The 21,738-nt window shown below is 34.4% G+C and overlaps 2 protein-coding genes across 2 annotated transcripts in view; both read right to left on the bottom strand.

Annotated features, from left to right (window-relative positions):
- Positions 1-21,738, bottom strand: part of LOC142337902 (uncharacterized) — a 519,657-nt gene that overhangs the window by 354,110 nt on the left and 143,809 nt on the right. The gene's annotated exons all lie outside the window — the stretch shown is intronic.
- On the bottom strand, positions 526-6,586 carry LOC142337907 (protein NDRG3-like). Its single transcript, XM_075387542.1, has 7 exons — positions 6,214-6,586; positions 5,469-5,564; positions 4,833-4,950; positions 3,968-4,144; positions 1,911-2,054; positions 1,440-1,620; positions 526-1,099 (listed from the first exon to the last, which is right to left on the bottom strand). Exons 1-7 carry the CDS (start codon positions 6,428-6,430, stop codon positions 986-988), a joined length of 1,047 nt encoding a protein of 348 aa, XP_075243657.1. The 5' UTR covers positions 6,431-6,586; the 3' UTR covers positions 526-985.

The raw sequence follows: 21,738 nt of genomic DNA, 5'->3' as shown, positions 1-21,738 counted from the left end.
CAATCTTAATGCGTGTAAAATCTAATACCTATCTTTATACATTACTGACGAAAATCAAACCTTAATACATGTAAAATTTATTAACTATCTTTATACGTTGCTTTTATATCTCTAATCTTAATACATGTAAAATCTATTACCTATCTTTATACATTGATACCATAACTCAATGAAGACCGAAATGACTTGAAACCGCTATAGCATATCTTAAAACATGTGGGTCTTCACCCCCCCGGGCACCTCGGTCCCTCTATATACTACTTACAATAAAGAACTTAAAGCACCTTGAGTGCAAGGAACTTGGATTGAAGCATAAAAGGTTAGACTCGAACAGAGCTTAAAGCGGACAAACCCAACCTTGGGTCTAAGACACTTGCGCAATTACCGCCACAGACCATTTGTCTGTTCAATTACACCTTGTCAAAAGCCTGTAAACAGACCGCTGAGACCGTAATAAAGCTAATCAATTTTTCACCAAAATGTTTACAATTCACGTGTACGCCTTTGTTCCAGACGAAAAAAAGGTGAACATAAAATGATTGAATTGATATCATCAAAATTCTTCAAGATGCTACAACTTAGTGCAAGTTTCCTTGGATTAATTGCTATATACGAAGATTAAAAAAACTACAAATTTATTAGCACCGTAGCTTTACTTACTAATGCAGTTTAATATATCCATTGTACAAAGTTAGCTGTCAAAATAAATAAATACACAGTGGCAAGTTTTAGTATTTCAAGTCTTTCATCAGATACGAAGTTCAGGTTCTGGAATGAGTTGATTCAATGCACAAGGATTGCTTCAAGTGGTGAATTAAAACAACAATGTCACACATAAATAACTGCACTCAAAACATTCCATTTTCAATGTGACGCGAGAACGCAACAGCTTTTAGTCAGCAGTATACAAATAAAAAAGCCATTAACATTAATGTTAGCTATAAAAACAATGCTTTAGCTGTGGGGATATTTCTCATCAGGTGAGTTAAGGTCTGATTTGTTCCAATTTTGGATATCCGTTTCCTTTTAGGAATAGAATGAATGCTTCCACCAATTTGCACGGGTTCTCTTCTTGCACGAATCCGCCCGAGTCAGAGACCTAAAATGGGTAAATACCGTCCACACTGCAATGCGACGCTCAAAGGTATTCTAGGAGTGTATGAATTTGATTAACAACGATTGAAAGAATTTGGTCACACTATTTTGTCAATGTTCAGACCAATTGACAAATTTTGCAGCAACAATTCTCAAAAACAATTAATTTTTCGCATATTACGAAATAAGAAGCTACATAAATTAGCTCACAAATTTGTAAACAACTAAGTTGATTAAATTTAGCAGTACTATAATTCCCTACAGAAAACTTGGTTCTAAGGCATTGAAATGATTCTGAAAGCGGTGTATAAGATGATAAGATGTCAGCATAAACAAAATCGTACCTTGAACCAGGTGGACTCAAGTGGATTCAATTTTGTGTTGAGATCCACCGATTCCTCCACGTGTGGACTCCAGGCACCCACGACATTCAACACTGGACACATAATTGATGACGTCACAGGGGTGTCTCCTCTGTCACTGTTTGGTCCGTCAACTGCCTCTTTCTTCACTCCTATATCTGACCTGTATAATAAAGCATATGTCAACGTGAATAAAAACATCTCATTTGAAGAATTTCACTTCAGGTCATCTTAAACCTCAAGTGAAAAATCTGTACTTAATTAAACTTTGAACAAATCATTGGCTGTTAAACACCTGATAACGATAAATAAAGCGCATGATAACTGAACACAAACAAAAATCTACGAATTTATATCATACTAACCGCAAAACTCTTAATGAAAAACGGCAAATGCTAAAAAGCGGGCTTTAAGGCCTCCTTATTTTGTTTTAAACTGGCTATAGCCACCTACCTGTCCAAGAAGACCTGGATGAATCTGGCCAGGTTCTCTGGAGAGAGTTGGGCGAGGGACTGTCGATACATGTTGCAGAGGTCCTCATTCTCGTAACTGCTTTTGTAGCCTAAGTGATGCCACACAAGGTAGTCCTCTGTGTGCCTAAATAGTGAATTGTTATCTCCCATATAATCGCCGAAAAGAAGTTCAATGAAAGCTTTACACCTCAGAACAACCAAAGGTGGATGAGATTAAAAACCTATGGTCCTACGGTCCGTTAGCCATATTCGTTGCTTATTTGGTAAGACTTTGTTGGCATCCAATTCGATCAATGTGAAATAAGGTCAAAAAATCCTTATTTGAAGGTAATTAGCTTCAAACTAATTGCCAGTAAAATTTGAAGCTTCTACTTAACATCATCTTATAGTTGTACAACATAGCCGGCAGATTGCCGGAATAGCTGCGAAAGAATAGACCTGCGTGCCGTACAATAGAGATAGAAACAGACAGATCTAAATTGAAAAAAATTGAGGCCGCTCAAAAAGCTAGGTAAAAAACATTCAACGATAAATTAATAAAGCTTGTTGAAATTCATTCCGCAGAAGCCTTTTTACTAGATACCTTCACCGTACATGAGTTCCTTTGACCTTAAACAAATTCAAATTAAATTTAAGTTTTAAAGTGCGAAAGTCATTTTATTGAGTGAGGTAAGTCACTTGTGATCAAAATCTAATCACGCAAAAAACTTTTGCTAAAGAGAGTGAGAAATGACGTCACGCGCGCAAAATCCGTTAGTGAGTGGAAGGAGTCGTTCAGAAAATTTGACTTTCAGCTTTGCTGTGTGAACAAACAAAAAAACATAACCGGAAGAATTCCGAAAACGAATCGAAGTGCAAATTCACTTGAACGTCATCCAACTACTCATCAGACAAAACTTGCCTCCACTTAATTATGATTATCTTGAAACAAAACTATTAAAACAAAGTAAAAACAATTAAATCAAATCTATTTAAATATGATTAAAAAAATCTAATCAAATTTTGTCATAAATTGAGATCCCGAAACAAATAACTCTGCAAAAAAAGCTCATCAAAACAACTAGTACCTACTAAAACCACATATGTGAATTTTTAAAAAATACTTGACGCCAAATAATGAAAAAAAGCTCTTAGAAACAACTTGACTTAAAAACCTGGAAAAAAATGGATAAATTTTTAAATATCGCAAAAGCATATAAATCCAAAGAAAAATTCCTGTCAACCATTATGGTATCCAGATGCTCGCAAAAAAACGGCAAGTCATAATAGACTAAGAAACTTATCTAAAAATAGAAAAACTGCAAAAAATTAAGAAAAATAGTTTCAATGTTTGCCATATTTTGTCATATTTCTCAAGAAAAAAATGCTTCATATCCAATAACAACTGTGACTACTAGTTATCAAAAATTGCTCAAGTAATAGGGGTCTTTTCAATACCCATTTGAGGCAGTAAAACAAAACAATCGTCAAAAAATTGCAAAATTAGCTCAAAAATCAGCAAAATACAAGAAAAACCTCTGAATTAGCATAAAATTCATATGAATTTTCAGAAACCTTCAAACCACTACCAAAACCAGCCTACAGTTAAAACAAAATCATAACCAAACCTCTTAACTAAAAAAATTTTAAAAAAAAACTGCTTTAAAATGCCGCACGTGAACACAAAATTTCGCTCGCTTACAGAATTTTTTTTCACACCTCGATTTCTTGCTCTCTAGAAAACAGCAATATAAACAAAAAATCACTCTCGTTTCGCTCCACCTTTCAGTTTGTTCAGCAACAAAATCACTGCCATTTTTTTTCACGAGTTTCATTTCCCGCTTCAAAATTCACTCCAATAAAATTGATTTAAAAAAAAGAATTTCTCTAATACTCCTCTTCGAGTCGTAAAATCCAAGAGCACCGCAATATACCTCCGCTTAGCTTACAGCTTCGCAGCTATAATAATCACCCTTTCATAAGTTTTTTCACAGCCATAACAAAATATCTAGCTTTAGGCAATTAGATAACAGATCAAATCATACAAATATACTTCACCTGTTGACGACTCCCGAATTGAGGTATCGCACAGCTAACTTCAAATATCCCCATTCCACCCACCCAGCTCTGCGCACTGTGGGATTTAAGAGAGCCATGCACTCTACTCTCTCGGGGTGGGCCAGAGCAAAACGCAGGAACACGTTGGCCCCTGCACCCGCTCCGAACGCAATAAACCTGAAAAAATAATTTTCATCATAATTCAAGCAAACAGCTGGAAATGTTGATGATTTCATTTCCGACCACCTGGTGGCAACCCATGCGATCCGCTCCTCCAGGATATCTTATCTGGTCCATTATTTCGAAACTGTCTGAATTTCAATTGATAAAGATACAGACCAGGATGATGGGACAAAATGCATGTCGCTTAAGGAAGTCATTTTATTTTCCAGTATAAATCTTTGTAGCTTCTGCTGATATGTAATGCAACACAACTATTCATCGGGGAGCATAAAGTTGACGTTAAAATCAGTGTTAATATTATTATGCATCTCAGAGTAACTTTGATTCATTTCAGTCTCCGAGCTTAATGAATCTAAGAAGACATTAAAGCTCTCGTTATACCGCGATATTCCGTAACGGGGAAGCAAATCCTAATTTGAACGCTCTACCACTGTATTTTACCAATATATGTACATAAGCTCATTTAAAAAATTGTCTATCAGACTTTCTTTTAGCGACGCAATGGCGTCAAGGATATTTTAGAAAATTAAACAGAAGCTTCTTTGGGATATTTAATTTAGCTTATTTGTGACAGATAATTTTTGCCAGCTCAGTTTTACAATATATTCCATAATTTCTGTAGGCTATTATAATTCAGAGATGATACGATGTAAGAAGTATAAAAGTCTAAAGACAATCTCACTTTTTGAGTTTGAATCTGTCGCATACAGCCAGCAACTGGTCAGCCAATTGGTCCATATTGGGATAAGGATTGGGGTCTGTCAGAGGCAGTTGGAATGGCCTTGCATCGTCTTCTTGACCTGAAACGAATTAACGATCCACCCAAAGGAAGCGGTTAATTAATAGCTCATCAGCTTAAGAAATATATTCATAGCTTCAATTAAACTACACTTCTAAACTCTTCAATTGAACTTGAAGAAATTTAGGCACACCGTACTCGTGAAACAATTTGACCAAATGTCAAAAACATCTGTAGTATAGTCTGTCCCATAAAGTTGAAATAAGGCAACGTTCGAAAAAAGCCAAAAACGTGCAACTGAGCATCAATGTGGTCATTTGAATGTCAACGTTTTTTCCATTAAGCTCTCATCAATTTTTTCCACATGTTTTAAAACTGAACTTTGAACTTTAAACTCTAACCTGTGGCCTTTGAAACGTTCGCTTATTTCAACTTTATGGGACACGCTATAACTTGATAAATCATTGAATACTATACAAATTGCACAGCAATGTTTCCAAAACGTCAAAGACTACCCGATACATACACCCACCCAGTTTTTAAGTCTCAATTAACTGATTGTGGAAATCCTGTACTGACCTGGTGCTGTGACGTGGTATATTGTGAAGTTATCTCTGATGGCCTGCATTTCGTGTGAACAGAACAGAGTCTGGAAACAGCTGCCAAAATTCATCCCTACAAACATAAACGCCGATCAAAACAAAATCATTTTTTTTAATTTAGATTTTTCTAATCTACTCTATCGTATTTTGGACGTAATTTTACACTGTTTAGACGTTGTTTCAGATTGCCATTACTATGCTTAAAATCTGATTTAATGCCGAGATATAAAATACTCAAAACTTTCATTGATCTTCTAGATGGGTCTCAATTGTCTCAACAATTTCGCACTCCCTGGTCTGAATCGCAAAATCTGTTGTTTTAAATCGCAAAACTTTGAGCAATTTTACACAATTTAGAATCATGGCCAATTTTTGTCTGGCTCATATAGTTCATTCATACTTTCATGACCTCGCCAAGGGGCCTAAAGAAAAACCTAATTAAACAATTCACTACCAGGAATATTACCAAATAAAACTACGACAGGAGAATTAAAATTTAATTATCACATCTACGCTAACTTCATATTATGAGGCAAAAAAGTTCTTAATTTCTGAATGGTATCATTACAAACCATTTACCAACAGCATGAAAGCATGTTCATAATTAAAATGTAAAAATCTTTCATGATAACTAAAGCAAAAGGCAATTAATAATTTGAGCCTGGATGAGCGACAATTTTTGAGCAACAGAGAGTACAGGACTACCTCAAATGTTCACTCACCAATATCATGATAGGTGACGATAGCCGGCTTATTGCTCTGAGGCTTTCCCTGCACGTGAACAGTCAGCTTCCATCCCCCCTCGCAGTGCACAGACGTCTGATGAATGTCAAACTGCAGTGCAATGTCGACATCTGTCGCCGTGTCCTTATGAAAGCCATACTTGTTCTCTTCCACTAATTTCACGCCTTTGAATTCAACCTCAGTCAATTGCTCCATTGTGGTTTAGACAGAATAAGTTAGACTCTTCTCTGAACAACTCTTGAACTAATTGAGAGAAATAACTCAATATTTCAGTCGACTCCACAAATACAGATTCAAAGTCTCAGTGGATATATCTAGATACACGTTAATCGGTTTGCTTAAAATCAGAACAGATCTGAAACGATAAACAAAATAATATTATAGATAATATAACAATTTCGTCAAAAAGGGCTTCTTCAAAATGATTCCAGCCAATCGATGATGTACGACCGATGTACTGTTGAATTAATATCAACTAAATCACTTGAATTTGGCTTTATTTGAGCTGAAAACGAGGGATAAAATTTTGCGTACATGATGTATTTTTCAGCTAAATGTGGCGCTTTCATTCTCGAAAATGATCAATAAGTTTCATTGTATCCGATTATATGTACCCCAATGAGAGGGACACCCTTAGTTATTGTTCCCATCCCTCTAGAGGGGGGAGGAACTATATACTCAAATGGGTTTTCTTCAGTCAATTTTGACCGATCGATATATTCATCGAAGGGAGATGTGAGTGGTATCATTAAAAAGCCTGTCCGGTGTAGATGGAATTAAAATTATTTTTTTGAACTTCTTTTCTTAGAGCGAGTTATCGTGGTTTAAAATTCTGTAATATTAGAACGATTTGTGAAATTTATTGACTTTTGCCTGAAAATTCGTCAATTTTGCAAATATAAGTAAAAATTGTCAACAAAAGTACCGTTGATTTTATTTTAAAAGAAAAAGTATTGTTTACTATTTTGATTTAATTTTATGATGAAATTTTTTGCTAAATATTTCAGAATTCAGTCTTTTTCATCAAAAATTGCCCGAAATAAGCTTCTTTAGTCCACTTTGATTAAATTTGCCTAGTTACACACCCAAAAACGATTAACAGAATCTTTGTAAACTACGAAGGGAGCTAGTGCTATTTCCACTGCCAATGAAAGTTGTCTGGAATTAAAATTTTGCCGTTTTTCGCTAACTTTACTCTATGATTATCAAAAACGCAGCATTGATTTTTAATCTTTCAACTAAAAAAATATCCAGACCCATAAGATACGAAACAATTGAGTGTTCTTAATGGACGAACAGGAAAAGCAACGCTGGTTGTGGTCCAATGTTGGACTGTTACAATCCAACAATAATTCGGATTGTAATCAGTAGTTCTTTTTTTTATTGAAATTGCTTACTTTTTTTGGTTAATTGAAGAACAATTAAAATCAAAAATCACTATTGATAGTTCCAATTGGCTTTCTAGGCAGTTTCAAATTAATATCTTTGGTTTCTTCACTCGAAAGATTATGGTCGTTTTGATATTTAAAAAATGTATGATTTTTAAATAAACAATGGCTTGTTGAACTTTGTCACTAAATTTCTCTTAATTTGGTCAACCTGTAACGTAGCGCCAGCAACAAACGAATGCTTCTTCTTCCTCTTCTCTCTACTGAATACCTTTTATCGGTTTTACGCGTTAATTTAAGTTTAACTGGCTTTGATACTACTAGATTTCACATTTTTTTTTATTTTTAGCATTGGTCCATTTTCCACGCTTTTTCCTCGTTTTCTCACATTATCAAATTATTAACAGTTCACATTTACAATATTGGCGTTCAAAACCAGGCAAAATGGAACATATAAAAGACTTGAAAGGCATAGATTATGGTTTTAACGGCTTCGATGCACCTTTCTCAAAGAATTTAATTAATTTTTTTTTTCATTTGCATTTAACTGTCGATTACAATTTGCCTTTTCAGTCGTATGAAATTTCGTGAATAAAGACAGGTCTCATTGGCTTTTTGAAGCAATAAAAGAGCCTATATTCTAATTTGAGTAGATAGCTGACAGCTTTCATGACTTTGAAAACAATTGTTTTCAAAAATAAAAAAACACTTTTCAACTTCAAAAAATTTTGTTCTTTCTTGTCCATTTGCTACATAGTCTCTTTAATTACAGATCAAATGCCACAATTCACTGTCGAGTGAAGGTGCAATTGTACAAAATCCAATATTTTCTCTATAGAACTTGTTATGAATTTCCTGGCTTCGACACGGGTTTTTTTTTGCAAATAAGTAATAATTTTTAATTTTTATCTATATTTGACGTTCTTTTTGTAGACGTAAGACATATTCTGATTCGTTACAGGTCTCAAGCGCTTCCTTTGGACAAATAGACGAACCTCTTTAATAATTTAATTTATTAAATGGATTTCATGACTTTGAAAACAATTGTTTTCAAAAAATACAAAAGTATTACTCAATTTTGCCCTTTTTCTCTTCTTGTTACCTATTCGCATCAATGAATGGCCCTATATCACACTATTGGCGTTCGAGGAAATTTTTATTGAATTGTTTTTTGTTGTCTCCATTTATTGTTCTTTTTGTAACCTCATGAAAAATTGAAGAATAACACGTCTGAATGCCTTCCTATATAAGTGTTTGTGAATATAAACAGGATGGATGTTTTCAATTGCTATCTTATGGTTTTCATTACTTTGAAATTAACTGTTTTTTAAAAAATAAGCCAATTTTTAACTTTGCTGTTCTTTGTTCTTTTTGTCTAATTGTTACCGAGCATTTTTATGGAACAGTCCCATATCTTTTTCAGTGCAGTACGAGTTATTTTGTTTAGTTTCAATTCTATCCGACGCTATTTTGACCTTTTCAAGTTTTTTTTTTAATGGACAAAGTTTGGGATGTAATTAATGTTTGTTGTTAATGTTTTGATTTTGTTATTCGTCTTGACTCGCTTCCTTAATAATGGCTGACCTCATCAATCTAATGCGGCATTCTTCACTTCACTGAGTTATCTGCGTTGGAGGCGATCGTTTTGTTCCTACACATTTTTTTTGAAAACTATTCGAATTTTTGGGGGGTTTTCTATCTGCTCCTCATTTGGTAGACATTTATGCCAAAAAAGTGGATGAGCGGGGTCTGAATTTGATGTGTGAACGCACATTACTGAGCCACCACATTACTGGCGGGTTTAATTTGGAGACAACTTGGGGTTACCAAAGATGGGTTACCAAAATAGTGAACTTTTGCAGCCCTTAAAATGGCGGATAATTACGGCTTTAATTATACGTCGATTAATTGGAAGGGACACCCTGAAAAATTGTATCATTGACTAAGCCAATGAAAGGGTAGTCAAAAGCCTGCATTAAAGCAAAAATTGGTCATCACGCTAGTTCTGAAGACCTTGTCAATGAATTAACTGCGTCCGAATCATATAGCGGTAATCCCAAACAATGGCGAAACTCTGATTTTGGATCACACTACTTATTTTCAGCCACTCTTTTTACGCTAGTGTTGATCATTGAAGAATAGCAAGCAAATAATTGCAGGAAAAATAGTCCAAACTAGACTGCGGTACAAAATATGCGACAGGTGCAATCGTGCCGAGAAATGATCAAAGACAATACCAGACGGTTGGATAAACATCCCGAAGTTATTCAACAATCAAGCTGCGCCTGGGAATTTGAGAACTTCCCAATTGCGATAAAGACCGTGTGTTAAAATTCATTAAAACGCAACATAATACTGTATTAAGTAATTGAATTTTCGGACGATATTTTCATCATTCGATTTAAATTTTTATGGTTTAACCCGATTTTAAATCATACACCAGGATTGTCCTTACCAAGTTGCCTAAAAAAGAGTTTGGAACAAATATGGATCAAAAACATTTCCAAAAATCAGGCCACTTTGACCAATTAGCTAACTTTGTCAATTTTAGCATAATTTCTGCCTAAAAAAACATATGAGAGCCGTTAATAGAATTTATACCAACCCTCACACTTTGCAAAGACGCCTGGCTGGTTTCTCAGAAATTTACGCCACAATATTATCATAATTAGCAATTTTGGGGGAAAAAATTTATTATGTGGCACCTGTGAAATTTGTACCAATTTTCTTCCAAAACTGCAATCGAACAAATGAAAATTAAATCCAAAAAGTTCATTTGATCAATTTTTAACAGTTTTTGCGGCAAATACAATTTGTACATTTGTCAAGGCGTTAAAGTTGCGTTATCATGATCAAGTAAGGGGTTTCAAGACAACTTAGAATAATTTGAGGACATCAAACTGATAAACCGGTTAAATAGTTAATTACAAAATCTTGAAGAACAATCATGAAAAAAATTTTTCTTGTCACAAACGCTAATGCCATAAATTTTTCACAGCAGACAAGGTTATTTGTTTCAACACAAAACCTAGATCAAATCTACATAAATTAAAAATTGATGTGATCGAGAACCTTTGTTTGTTTGATGCTACAGCATTAAGGATATTAAAAGTGACCAGATTCTTGAAATAACAAAGGTCACCAAAAAAATTCAGTTTTGTATAACTATCTCAACATTGGTTTTCTTTATTCAATTAACTTATTCAAAAATTATGGTTCTTAGTGCATCTCAGAGTGCATTGAGTGTATACAGAGCAATTTTATGTCAGGCAGCCCGATAGATATTTTTTACATTTATTAGAAGAGCATTCTATGATCCGCGGGCTGAAAGCCCAAACAAATCTTAATCAGGCAAAAGCCATATTCACAATCCGCAAACACAAAATAAAATCTATTTCGAAAAGACGCGTCATTCATAACATGTTATGACAATTCTAAAATTTGATTGTTTGAAAAATTTTGTGTGAAAATATTTATAGCATGTATCTGATATATAGTATGCACAATTCATTACTGCCTGTTGTTCAGTTTCTTCAATAAACTTATGCAAAATAAGCTTGTAAAAATCTTTATGCAGAAAACAGAACGTTTCTATCGGACTTGCGCTCGGAATAGCACTTAGCAAAAACCCGCATTGTAAAGCTTCCATTAGAAAGGTAAATGCACCGATACCTCAGTCTTCTAATAGCTTAGTACTTAGCAAAAAGCACCAGCATAGCATTTTATATGAAAGATCCAATAACAGAGGAGAGTTATCCTACATGTAAAAGCCGTAACCAAAAAGGCATACACGTATCAAAATCAACAGATGCACAATCATTTTTAACATAGCTAGTAAATTTAGCGCAGCTCAATATTCACAAAGATTACTACAATTTTTTAATCACACAGTATGATTTTTATTTGCCGTGATGTGATGTGGACATTACATCTGTTTTTGAGAGCTATTTCAAATGGCATCACTTTGATGATCCCGGTAAAAAATATTGAATAGCTTACTGGTACAAAAAATACACGTAGCAATATAGACATTAGGCTCGTTTAGATTTAACACAAATCTCAGAGAAAAGAAAACACAATTTTAAGTCAACAATGAGAGATTGCTTGCAAAAGAACAGGAAATTAATTGTTAAATTGGCAACACTTTGATACAGACAGCAAAAAAACAAGCTTTCAATAAGTAAATACAATTACTAAATAAAACTTTGTGTACAATAAATAGATGTTAATTTGGATTTTGGAGCACGATAACCTAAAAGACCACTAATAAAAATTTGACGAACAACAATCATTGAATCATTGAAATCAAACCATTGAATCCCAGGTAACCATTGAATCACAGGGTAACCAGTAGAACCTTGAGTTCATAAAATCTATTTTAGCAATCGTTTCCTTTTCTTCACCACTAGGATTCTATTTACACTCCCTTACAGTTGTATACCATAACTGTAACAGCGAATGCCATCTAATTCGCTTGGGTTATGCAACTCATTATAAAATCAAACGTCCACGAGGGGGGGGGGGGGTGGGAGAGTAAAAAGATCTGTTGTTCGTTGCCGACCATCTTGCTATACAGGTGCTACTCCTCGCTTTATCAAAGCTCTAACAGCCCATGCAATGGACACACAAGTATGGAAAATTGATAAAATCCAGGCAGCCCACGGCAGAAGTAATCCGAGACCATTCGAGGTCACATAACTCTCATTTGCCCCATTCAAGCTGTTCAACTCATCTTCCAGTCTGTTGAAAAACCGAGTGAGCACCGAAGCCGTTATCAACAGGTAGCTAAAATGTAACACAGCTATCACAGCTCTGATTATTCGACCTGTGTTTCTTCTTGACTTCCGGTTCCACGCTCTAAGAATGCTAGCCAGCAGCACAATAACTCCCACACACGGGTATATTGATACTAGAACCCTTGAGGCTGTCAAATGGGACCCTATTGAGTTAGTTCTGATGCCTAGATCTTTCGGCGAGTAGTACGTTTCGCAACCTTTGTTAATATTGGACAGCTCCGATTCAACGCAGACGTTCCAAAGAGTGTAGTCCGATGACGTCATTCCGTCTTCTGCACTTACACCTTCTGATATGTTTGACACGCAAACAAATATCAAAATGATAATAGATAGAATAGTTAAGAAAGCGTACCAAAGTGCAGAATCTCTTTCTGGTTTTTGATCGTCTGTTAAAACCGAGCTTTTCAACGTATCGCGACTTGTGTCTAACACAACAGGAACATCTTTTCGTGGCGTCAAATCAGGAGACAGAAGCATGTTCGATACACCCAAGTTGCTGTTTGCAGGTTTGATCGATTTGATTGGCTCGTAGTAAAACTCGTTCAGCCAAGCAGATGCAAAGAAAACAAAATGGGAAATATCGTATTGTTCGCCCTGAACATAAATAGCTTCATCAATTTCGACCGATGTGAATGATTGAACAGCTTTAAATGGAACTGTTTCAACATTTTCGTTCCTGAGTAAACGAGAATTTGTTTCTATAAAAACTCCTCGGTCAGAAAAAAACTTTGGATACAAAATTTCGAGAATTTCCAAGAGCTGCTTCTGCATTTCTGAGGTTGTATAGCGACCAGGAGCGTTCCAGTGTGCGAACTCTGATATATTTACGACACTTTCCGATATTTTCAGCTGAAGATTTGGCACTGCTGTATTTACACAGTAAAGATAGTAGCACAATTTAGCAGTAGGCGAATCGGATGTCTTGCTGGGATCCACAATCTCAACCGCGTCGGAACGCGATAGCACCGAAGCGATTAAATTTGGAGTAAACTCCATAATTAGCAAATTTTAAGGCCGTTTTATGCTTGAATGCACTATTTCGCACAACGTTTCAGAATAACAGATTAATTTTACTGATTTTTTTTTGCAATCACAAAATTATTGGCGTAGCTTTCTCAACAGTAACATGTTAGCTTACAAAGAATGCATTTAAATAGAATTAGATTTCAGTAGTTAGTATTTCCGGTAATAAATAAAAAATGTTGGGAAAACACTCAAAAACTTAGGATCGAATTTGCGTTGACGATTTTTCCATCCAAATCGAACCAAGCCCAGTCCTATTTATGCGTGTTTAACTGTAATAAACACTGCTTCCCGGCGCATAGTATCAGACTATATAAACGTGGATACAATTAGAGTTCAAAAAATATTGGTGAGACTAATACATTTTGACAAAAAGGTAGCAAGCAGTGCGAAAGCGCGCAGGTGTTCTACAATCTCATGAAAAATAAAGTAGCAACAAAATAATAGACTGAACAAAAAATCGACCGCAAAATCAATCCAAAACTGAACACTCTTAATACCTGGTCGCACGGATAATTTAGCTACAATTTGATTGGTAATGCTGAAGAAAGTTAAACACGATACAAAACAATTGAAAACATACTCAAAATTATAGACAATAGTGGTCAATTTTTACAGAACAGCTTAATAGTCTACTCAGTTTTAAATTAGTCAGCTCAGAGCTTTGAGCAAAGTTTTCACACATCTTCAAAAACTAAAGGCAAAAAATCAAGCTTAAAATGAACTTAGAAAGCACGATTCTATGCTTAACTCATTAAAGTTCATTCAAAATTACCGTCACGTCACGTAAGTCAGAACATCTAATAAAGCAGCGCCATATAAATCAAACATACTACAGCAGATACAACTTTTGCTTACGTCACTTTCGAATTAAATTAGAATTAAAAAACAATATCAATAGAAAATTAATGTTTTTGATCTTATGGTTATAGGTCAAACTGTTTTTAGATTGAGTATAGTTAGCTACAGTGGCTTGATGACAAAATATTTTTGTTCACAAAAAATAGATTTTAATAAATACAGGTAAAATGAAACAAATTCTAGCATCTCAGATTTATCTAATTGTAGTTTATTCATGGCTTAAATATACAAACTATTTTCTAACAGCTGCCATTAATAGTCTAAAAATCAGTATCAGCATCGAGCCATACCTCATAGTCCCGTTCATATCACTTAGCAGTCTTAAACGCTTTAGTTTTGCGACTCAAAAATGAGATACGAAACCCGCCAGTATTGCTCCGAAGACTCGATTGTATGCACCATTCCAATACTTCTAAGAAACCCCGACTTTTTGTCTTCAACGACAACTCGCTTGAACTTTTTAAAATTGTACTGAGAAAACACATACTAATTTAATTTGCCCACCCATTCCGGAATCGGGTTTCCAAAATAATGTCATAAAATTCTCAGGTAGAATGTTTCGTAAATCTATTCTTTAATTAAACACACTACCGGTACCAACTTAATTGGTTTCTAAATCAAAAATAAAGCTTTACGCTCTTGTTCAGCAATAAAATCAAACTTAACGATTATTGCGACGATCATTCATATAATTAAGCTTGGACAGTTATTAGACTGTAGAATTAGCTTCTGAAAAAAACATCAGACACAGTATACCAGTTTTATTACACTTATGAATATTATACATGCTCTATCATGTATGCGTAAAACTTTGTTAAATAATGCAGCCACTTAATTCCTTTTTCGGCAACCATAAACGGTAAAAAAATAGATCAAAACTAACACAATACACCGTAACTTACACAGAACCAGTAAGACATGACTGTAGGAGTCCAACGAAACGGCTATTAGATTAGGTAATACCAATCATCTTTTATAAAAAAATAAAAACTTGTTATACCATCCAGAGCAAAAGCGTAGATCATTCGCACGTTAGTTAATAAGGTTTACATGCATGCATTGACGTCCAATTGAATACAGAATTAAGTAATACAGAATACAGACTTAATACTGATATTAAAAAATTCTCCAAAAAAGTGATGGAAACTTTCACCAGAAAAGTTTAATATACTGCATTATTTTGTTTACCCTTTTGATAGTTCATATTTCCATGCCTTAGCATAAAGCTAACAAAAGCAAACATACCAAAAAATTACCTGCAATCATCTGTTCTTTTAACGAGAAAAACTTATCAAACAGCGGAAAATTGAGAGCAACAGAAAATGCCATCTTTCAATCAACTAAAAGCGTTCCAAAGTTCCGAGAGCTTAAAGAGCTCCACGAAAAAAGCAAACCAAAACGTTAATACATATAACTGTCTTTTCAGCTAATAAGCTTAGCACCACTAAGATCAGAAAATGAGAAGTCATATTTTGATATACAACATTTTGTATAAACTATCTCCTATTTCTATTAGCTGCCCTCAAACAAAAAAAGTCGGATAGCCTCACTTGACCTTAACCCAAGCACGCAAAAATTATTTAGAAACAGAAGCGTCATTTTAGAGAGTGAGCTAAGTCAAATGTGACCAAAAAGTTAAACAAACAGACTAAAGTCCGATTAATTGCTCTCGATCAACACCCTGGGGAAATGTCTTTGCTTTCGCTCACAATCGCGTTTATCAAAGATTTTTTATTTCAGAACAAGAGCAACTTATATCACCCACAAATGAAGAACAAAAGTCAATCAAAAGTCAAAGAATGTTGAAACAGCAGAATGCACGAAAAGCAGATTTGAATTTAGCAGTGACGTCACAAGTCGTAGCAAAAATCTTGATGACGAAAATAAACAATTGCAAGAATTTCGGAAACGAACCAGAAATAATTGCTTGGATCACAGCGCAAACACTTTGGATTAAAAGTCGACCGACAATTCTCGGAAAAATTTGAATGAAACAATAAAACCGCAACACAAATAATAAAACAATCTCGTCAATCGGATTACCGAGTTGCTCAAATGCATAAGGCGGGAAATTGTAGAACCACAACTAGAAAATAAGTTTTCCAAAACGTATTACCTGAACTGATGTGTACACTTTGTTTGAAGATTTAGAACAATTTTTTTCCCTTTTTCATGTTGCAAAACATCTTCCATTTATTTGATCAATTGTCGATCTAGTTTGTTTTCGCAAAGATCAAAACTTCTGAAATTCACAAAAAACTTATAGATAAAATTGAACGTGCAAAATAACGAAATTGAAAATTGAAACAAAACGCGCTAAAAAAATTGATCAACTTATCTCTGATTTTCGGCCAAATGCATTCTGGTAAACAAGAAACTCTGACAATAAAAACCGGCAAGAGACTTGTGAACATAAATGTAAAAACCACTCAGCTATCGCTACCGTAGATATTAAAAACAACTTCAACCATTTTTGTTAATATCTTTAAGATCGTTAATAATCGTTAAGATAATTCCTACAAGAATCAATAAATTGCTTTGATTTGCTACATGGTTGCAGTAGAAAATTGAGGATATTTAGGAAACAATGGGAGACAAAACTTGAAGGAAATACGTTTTAAACATTGACGATTCCTCGAGTTTGAAACGAATATTAGTATCAAATTTACGATTTGAAGTGCGCTATGCTGCAATAAAAATGACCTCAGAAGGAGATTCTCAGCCCAAGCCGCGTGCATTACGACTGTTTAGATAGAGCTCTCTCATTTGCATAACTCATGTTGAAGGGCACGCGGAAGCTTATTGCTGCACATGATTTTCCTAATTTTCACTCGCATCGAAATTCTATGTAAAGGTTGCCTAAAAATTTAAAGCACTTAGACGCCATCATTAACAGTTTACTTCCTTGTCGTCAAAAGGCAGTGAAATATTAATTGGATCACAAAGCATGAAATCTGAGCAACTTTGAAGCTATGTTTTAATCATAGTTTCACAACTATTATGTTAAATAACAAACTAGCAAGTTGAATTAGATAACTCGGCAATCTATTGCAGCCTCATTAACGATGTTACCATCTTTTGTTGTGCTGATCGTTCAAACAACAGCCTAAGGTTGCCAAAACAAGTTTAAACTCTCAACAAATGAAAACAGGAATTAAACAACACCAGTTCAACAGTTCAGTTCATTCACTTAAGCAAACGTAAGGCATTATCAAAGAAGCTCAGCACGGAATTTGTTTGCCAATAGAATCCGAATTGAAGTTTCGCGTTCATGAGTAATAGGCTGATTGTTAACAGGGCATTATGATATATCTAAAGTGAACAATAAAACCTATTCTTTCGTGTATTCAATTTGTTTGTCTTGTGGCAGTTTTTCAGTTGTCCTGAGGCAAATTTTTACAGTTTACCAAAAAGCGAGTCAACACATAAATGCAAAACACAGTTGATTTTGAATATTAAACAAGGATGCGCGGTAATGTGCGTACGTACATATTGTTCCGACCCCGCTCATCAACATTCAACTTAATCGGCTACCAAATGATGAAGAGATAGAAAACTTTCAAAAACATACACATCGTTCAATAAACCACTAATGGAAAAAATAACGCCACATTAAAGGGCCAAAGAAACCAGTTGTTAATGGGGCTACTAAAAGAGACAATAAAAAAAATCAAATAACAAACATTAATTCCGACCAAAAATCGATGTCTAAATATAAAAAATCATAACAAAATCAAACCCGCATCAGATAAACCAAAACAAAACAATTTAACCTATACTTCATTAGAAACGATATGGGACCTGTCCCCAAAGCGACAGAAAACAGGTCGACAGAAAAGAGTAAATAGGGGCGAAAATCAAAAATACTTTTCCATTTTTGAAAACAATTTCACAGTTATTAATGTCATTAGATATCAACTGAAACCACTAAAATATTCATTTATATCTACAGGAAGCAATTGAGACAAGTCACTATCCAATGTTTGGTTGCGCAAAATTTCAAAGCCAATAGGACCAACGATTATTGTTATGATTTAAAAAGAAACCAAAAATCCTTTGAAATGTACAAATATAAAAAATCTAACATTTTATGAAATCTCGTAACAGTGGTAACAAAGCCGAGAAACAAATGTTTGAAACTAAATTCGTTATAAAGATTAATATCTAGCTCACTGGAAACGGGTTGTGACCTGTGTTTACAGAAAAAAAAGCTACAAATCGACCGAAAAACTTAAGAGGAAGCTCAAAAACCCAAAACTATTTTTGAAAACAAATAATTTCAAAAGTCATAACAAAATGAGAACTACAACAGAAAACGATGGATTAATTTTTAACTCCCCAGGAAGCCAATTGGACCTGTTAATAATGGGACTAAGTCACGAGCCCACAAAAAAACAAATACAAAAAGAAGCCAAAACTTCAAACAAATTTACATGATACTGTTCAAGGCACTATAATTACAAGATGTTACCTGAAAGAACTGTAAGCCGTTATTTTTCCGTCATCTTCCCTTATAAAAGGAATACTTAGACATGATAGCAAAAAGAAACCCAAAATAGACAGAAATTGAACGGTATAGATATCTCGGTAAACTTTTAATGAAACTAAATGGTCGAAGCAATCAGTCACAACGTAAAACCAAGCTCGAAAACAAATTGAATCAACAAAAGTAATTGAGACTCTTAATGAGTGAGATTGAGTTATATGGTGATAATAATAACAGCAAAAAGAAGACATGAAAAAAAAACTTTTTTTTTAGTTTAATTTGAGTCAATAAAAAAAACAGCTATACACTGAAATGTTTAACCAGGTTGAGATGTACGTCATGAGGAAGCAATTAACATGTATCGTTATCGGGTATATGGCGCACAACAACGAAAAGAAAGAGAAACATCAGCAAAAACGAAAAAAAAAGTCCACCAAATTTTGTTAGAGAACTGTCAGCCCCAAAAGCTTAAACTAATAAAAAAAAAATTGACATAATTAGATACGCCTTTTTCAGCGTTTTCCCGATTATGCTTTCCTTCAATTTGACCTGTCAATAAGGTGTAATTCGATAAGGAATTAGAATGAGCCTATAAAAGACAATGCTAGGCAAAATAAAAAAAAAACCACAAAGTTTTGAGAGATAACTGTGTCTCAGCCCAAAAAGCATAAACTATTCAACAAAAACAATTATCATATCCAGATACGCCTTTTCCAACGTTTTTCATTTTCCCTACAAAACCTTCCTTTAATTGGACTTGTCAATAATGTGATCATTCGACAAGGAAATAAAATGAACTCATGAAAAACAAGCAATTAACATGCAAAAAAAATAAAAAATTGAAAACGCGTAGTACCAAAATACGGAAACTATTAGTTGAATAAAACACCGTTAACGACATTCATTTAAAACTCTCAAGAAGTCGGTTTCCGCCTGTTTTTACTGAAAATGCGCCCGAAGTTGAGAGAAATAAGATATAATGGCGAAGTTTAAAAATTCAGATATTTTCTCAAAACAAAAATATTCAAAAGCCATAAAGGACATTAGATAACAATTGAATAAAATGTCTAGGTTCATTTATACCTTCTAAAAGCTAAATAGATCTTTGATTGGTGACACTAAGTCATTGAGCTACAAAAAATTGGGTCAGAGTCATAAAAATCATGAGCTTAACTCTGAAACCATGATATCTTCTCGCTGGTTCTTTTTTTGTAAAAAGTATCTGTCAATACTTGTGCCTTGATTTGAAATTCTTTTCCGTAATTCCCATAAAAAACATTTACATAGCGGAAATTTTTTTGAAAAAAAGGTCGCGTCCCATTAAAATCTAAAAAAAATTTATCATAAGGATCCATGGTGAGATTAAGATCAGCCCAGATATTGCTGAGCGTCTAACAAAACACTCAATGATTGAAATGTTTGCGAAATAGACCCGTTCTACACAAAATTTTACGATTTGTCAAAAATAAATAATTTATTTTGTATAATTATCCAGTTTAAATTTGCATAAAACTGGCAAAAGGACAACTCCAAAGACTCTTTAAGCCAAAGGGAGCACAACTCTACAAAAAAAACTCGACAAAAATTAGCAAAAACTCTAGCCACAAAACTCGGATCTAACAATTCAGCAACCCTCCTCTATCTTGAGAGATAAAATCAATAACACTACAGTTTAGAATTTTAACATATTTTAGCAAAATTGACGAAAATTTAGTCAAATTGACAAAAATTTAGTCAAAAATGTGAATAAAAACAGCTGAATTACGTCTAATATTCACAACACTTTAAACCTCAATAACTCCTTATAAAAAGCGAAAATTGAAAAAATCTTTTTAATTCCATATTCTATGCTGGACGGGCTTTCTAATGATACCACTCACAACTCTCTACGATTATTATATCGATCGGCCGAAATTGTCTGAACAAAAAAACCCAATTGAGTATATAGTTCCTCTCCCCTCAAGAGGGTTCGGAACAATTATACATAAATATGACATTTAAAAAGACGGCTAAAACTTATCAAAATGAGCTTTCAACTAATGCATTAGAGTAGAGACAAATAATGAATTTGGGAATAATTACTTTCATCAATCTTCACATTAAATTTTGGAGAAATATGATGTATAGGAGGATTTAGGCTCAATAAAGAGCTTCAAATAACATTATCGCAGACCATTAAAAAAATTTCAAGTCAAAATGAAATAAAAACTCTGGCCCACTTTTCATTTGACTTTTAGTAGCGAACTACCCCGGGTTTAGATGCTTAATTTGTTACAGAGAGAAAATAGAGAGCACAGGAAACTCGATAAATTCAAGGGTGATGATGCATACAAATGAAATAGAAAAGCAAAAGTAAACTTAAATTGAATTCACTTAAGAGTTCACAAATTTTGTACATAATGATCACACTATAAAAAGCCGTCAGGCTAAACTCGTAAAATACATCGTATATAAAAAACATCGTACGCAAAAAAAATCAGCCACAAAATCATTTGAACAGAAACATTCGATATTGTGCGAGATACTTTCAAATTAGGGTGTTTTAGAAAAAAAAAATAACCGAGAAGCACGAACCCGCCATTCTCAACAAAAGCTACCAATGACACCAATTAAAACAACGAATTCGCGTCGGGCTCGCAAACGACAGGAAGGGGAGTGAACTTGGTAGTATCCAGCTTAAGCTACGGGAGCCTACATTTACTCGTTAAGAGGGAAGAAACTGGTGGCGGGGTGCAAAATGAGGGCGGTAAAGTGTAAGTCTGGAGAGGTATCCAAACTACATAAGATTTCCGTTAACAAAGTGAATCAACGCCTGCGCAGAAGAATTCGGTTCGGTTCGGGCAGTGTTTTGGCTCATAAACGCAAAGAGCTGCCCTGCCCATCACACCACCAGATTAAATCTACCCAACATTTTCGGTTAATTTCATACTTAGAGACAAAAGGCTTAAA

The sequence above is a fragment of the Convolutriloba macropyga genome, chromosome 4 (genome assembly GCF_964194025.1).
Source record: "Convolutriloba macropyga chromosome 4, txConMacr16.3, whole genome shotgun sequence".
In the NCBI taxonomy this organism is placed as follows: Eukaryota; Metazoa; Xenacoelomorpha; order Acoela; family Convolutidae; genus Convolutriloba; species Convolutriloba macropyga.
The sequence above is the reverse complement of the archived record's forward strand: the minus strand, read 5'-3'. Positions and strand labels throughout refer to the sequence as shown.

Excerpts from the sequence above, each read along its gene's own strand:
- LOC142337907 (XM_075387542.1), bottom strand. The coding sequence starts at position 6,430 with ATGGAGCAATTGACTGAGGTTGAATTCAAAGGCGTGAAATTAGTGGAA. Across the intron at positions 2,055-3,967 it reads AATTCGGGAGTCGTCAACAG|GCACACAGAGGACTACCTTG; the intron begins GTGAAGTATATT and ends TTCACTATTTAG. Across the intron at positions 1,621-1,910 it reads ATCCAGGTCTTCTTGGACAG|GTCAGATATAGGAGTGAAGA; the intron begins GTAGGTGGCTAT and ends TTTATTATACAG.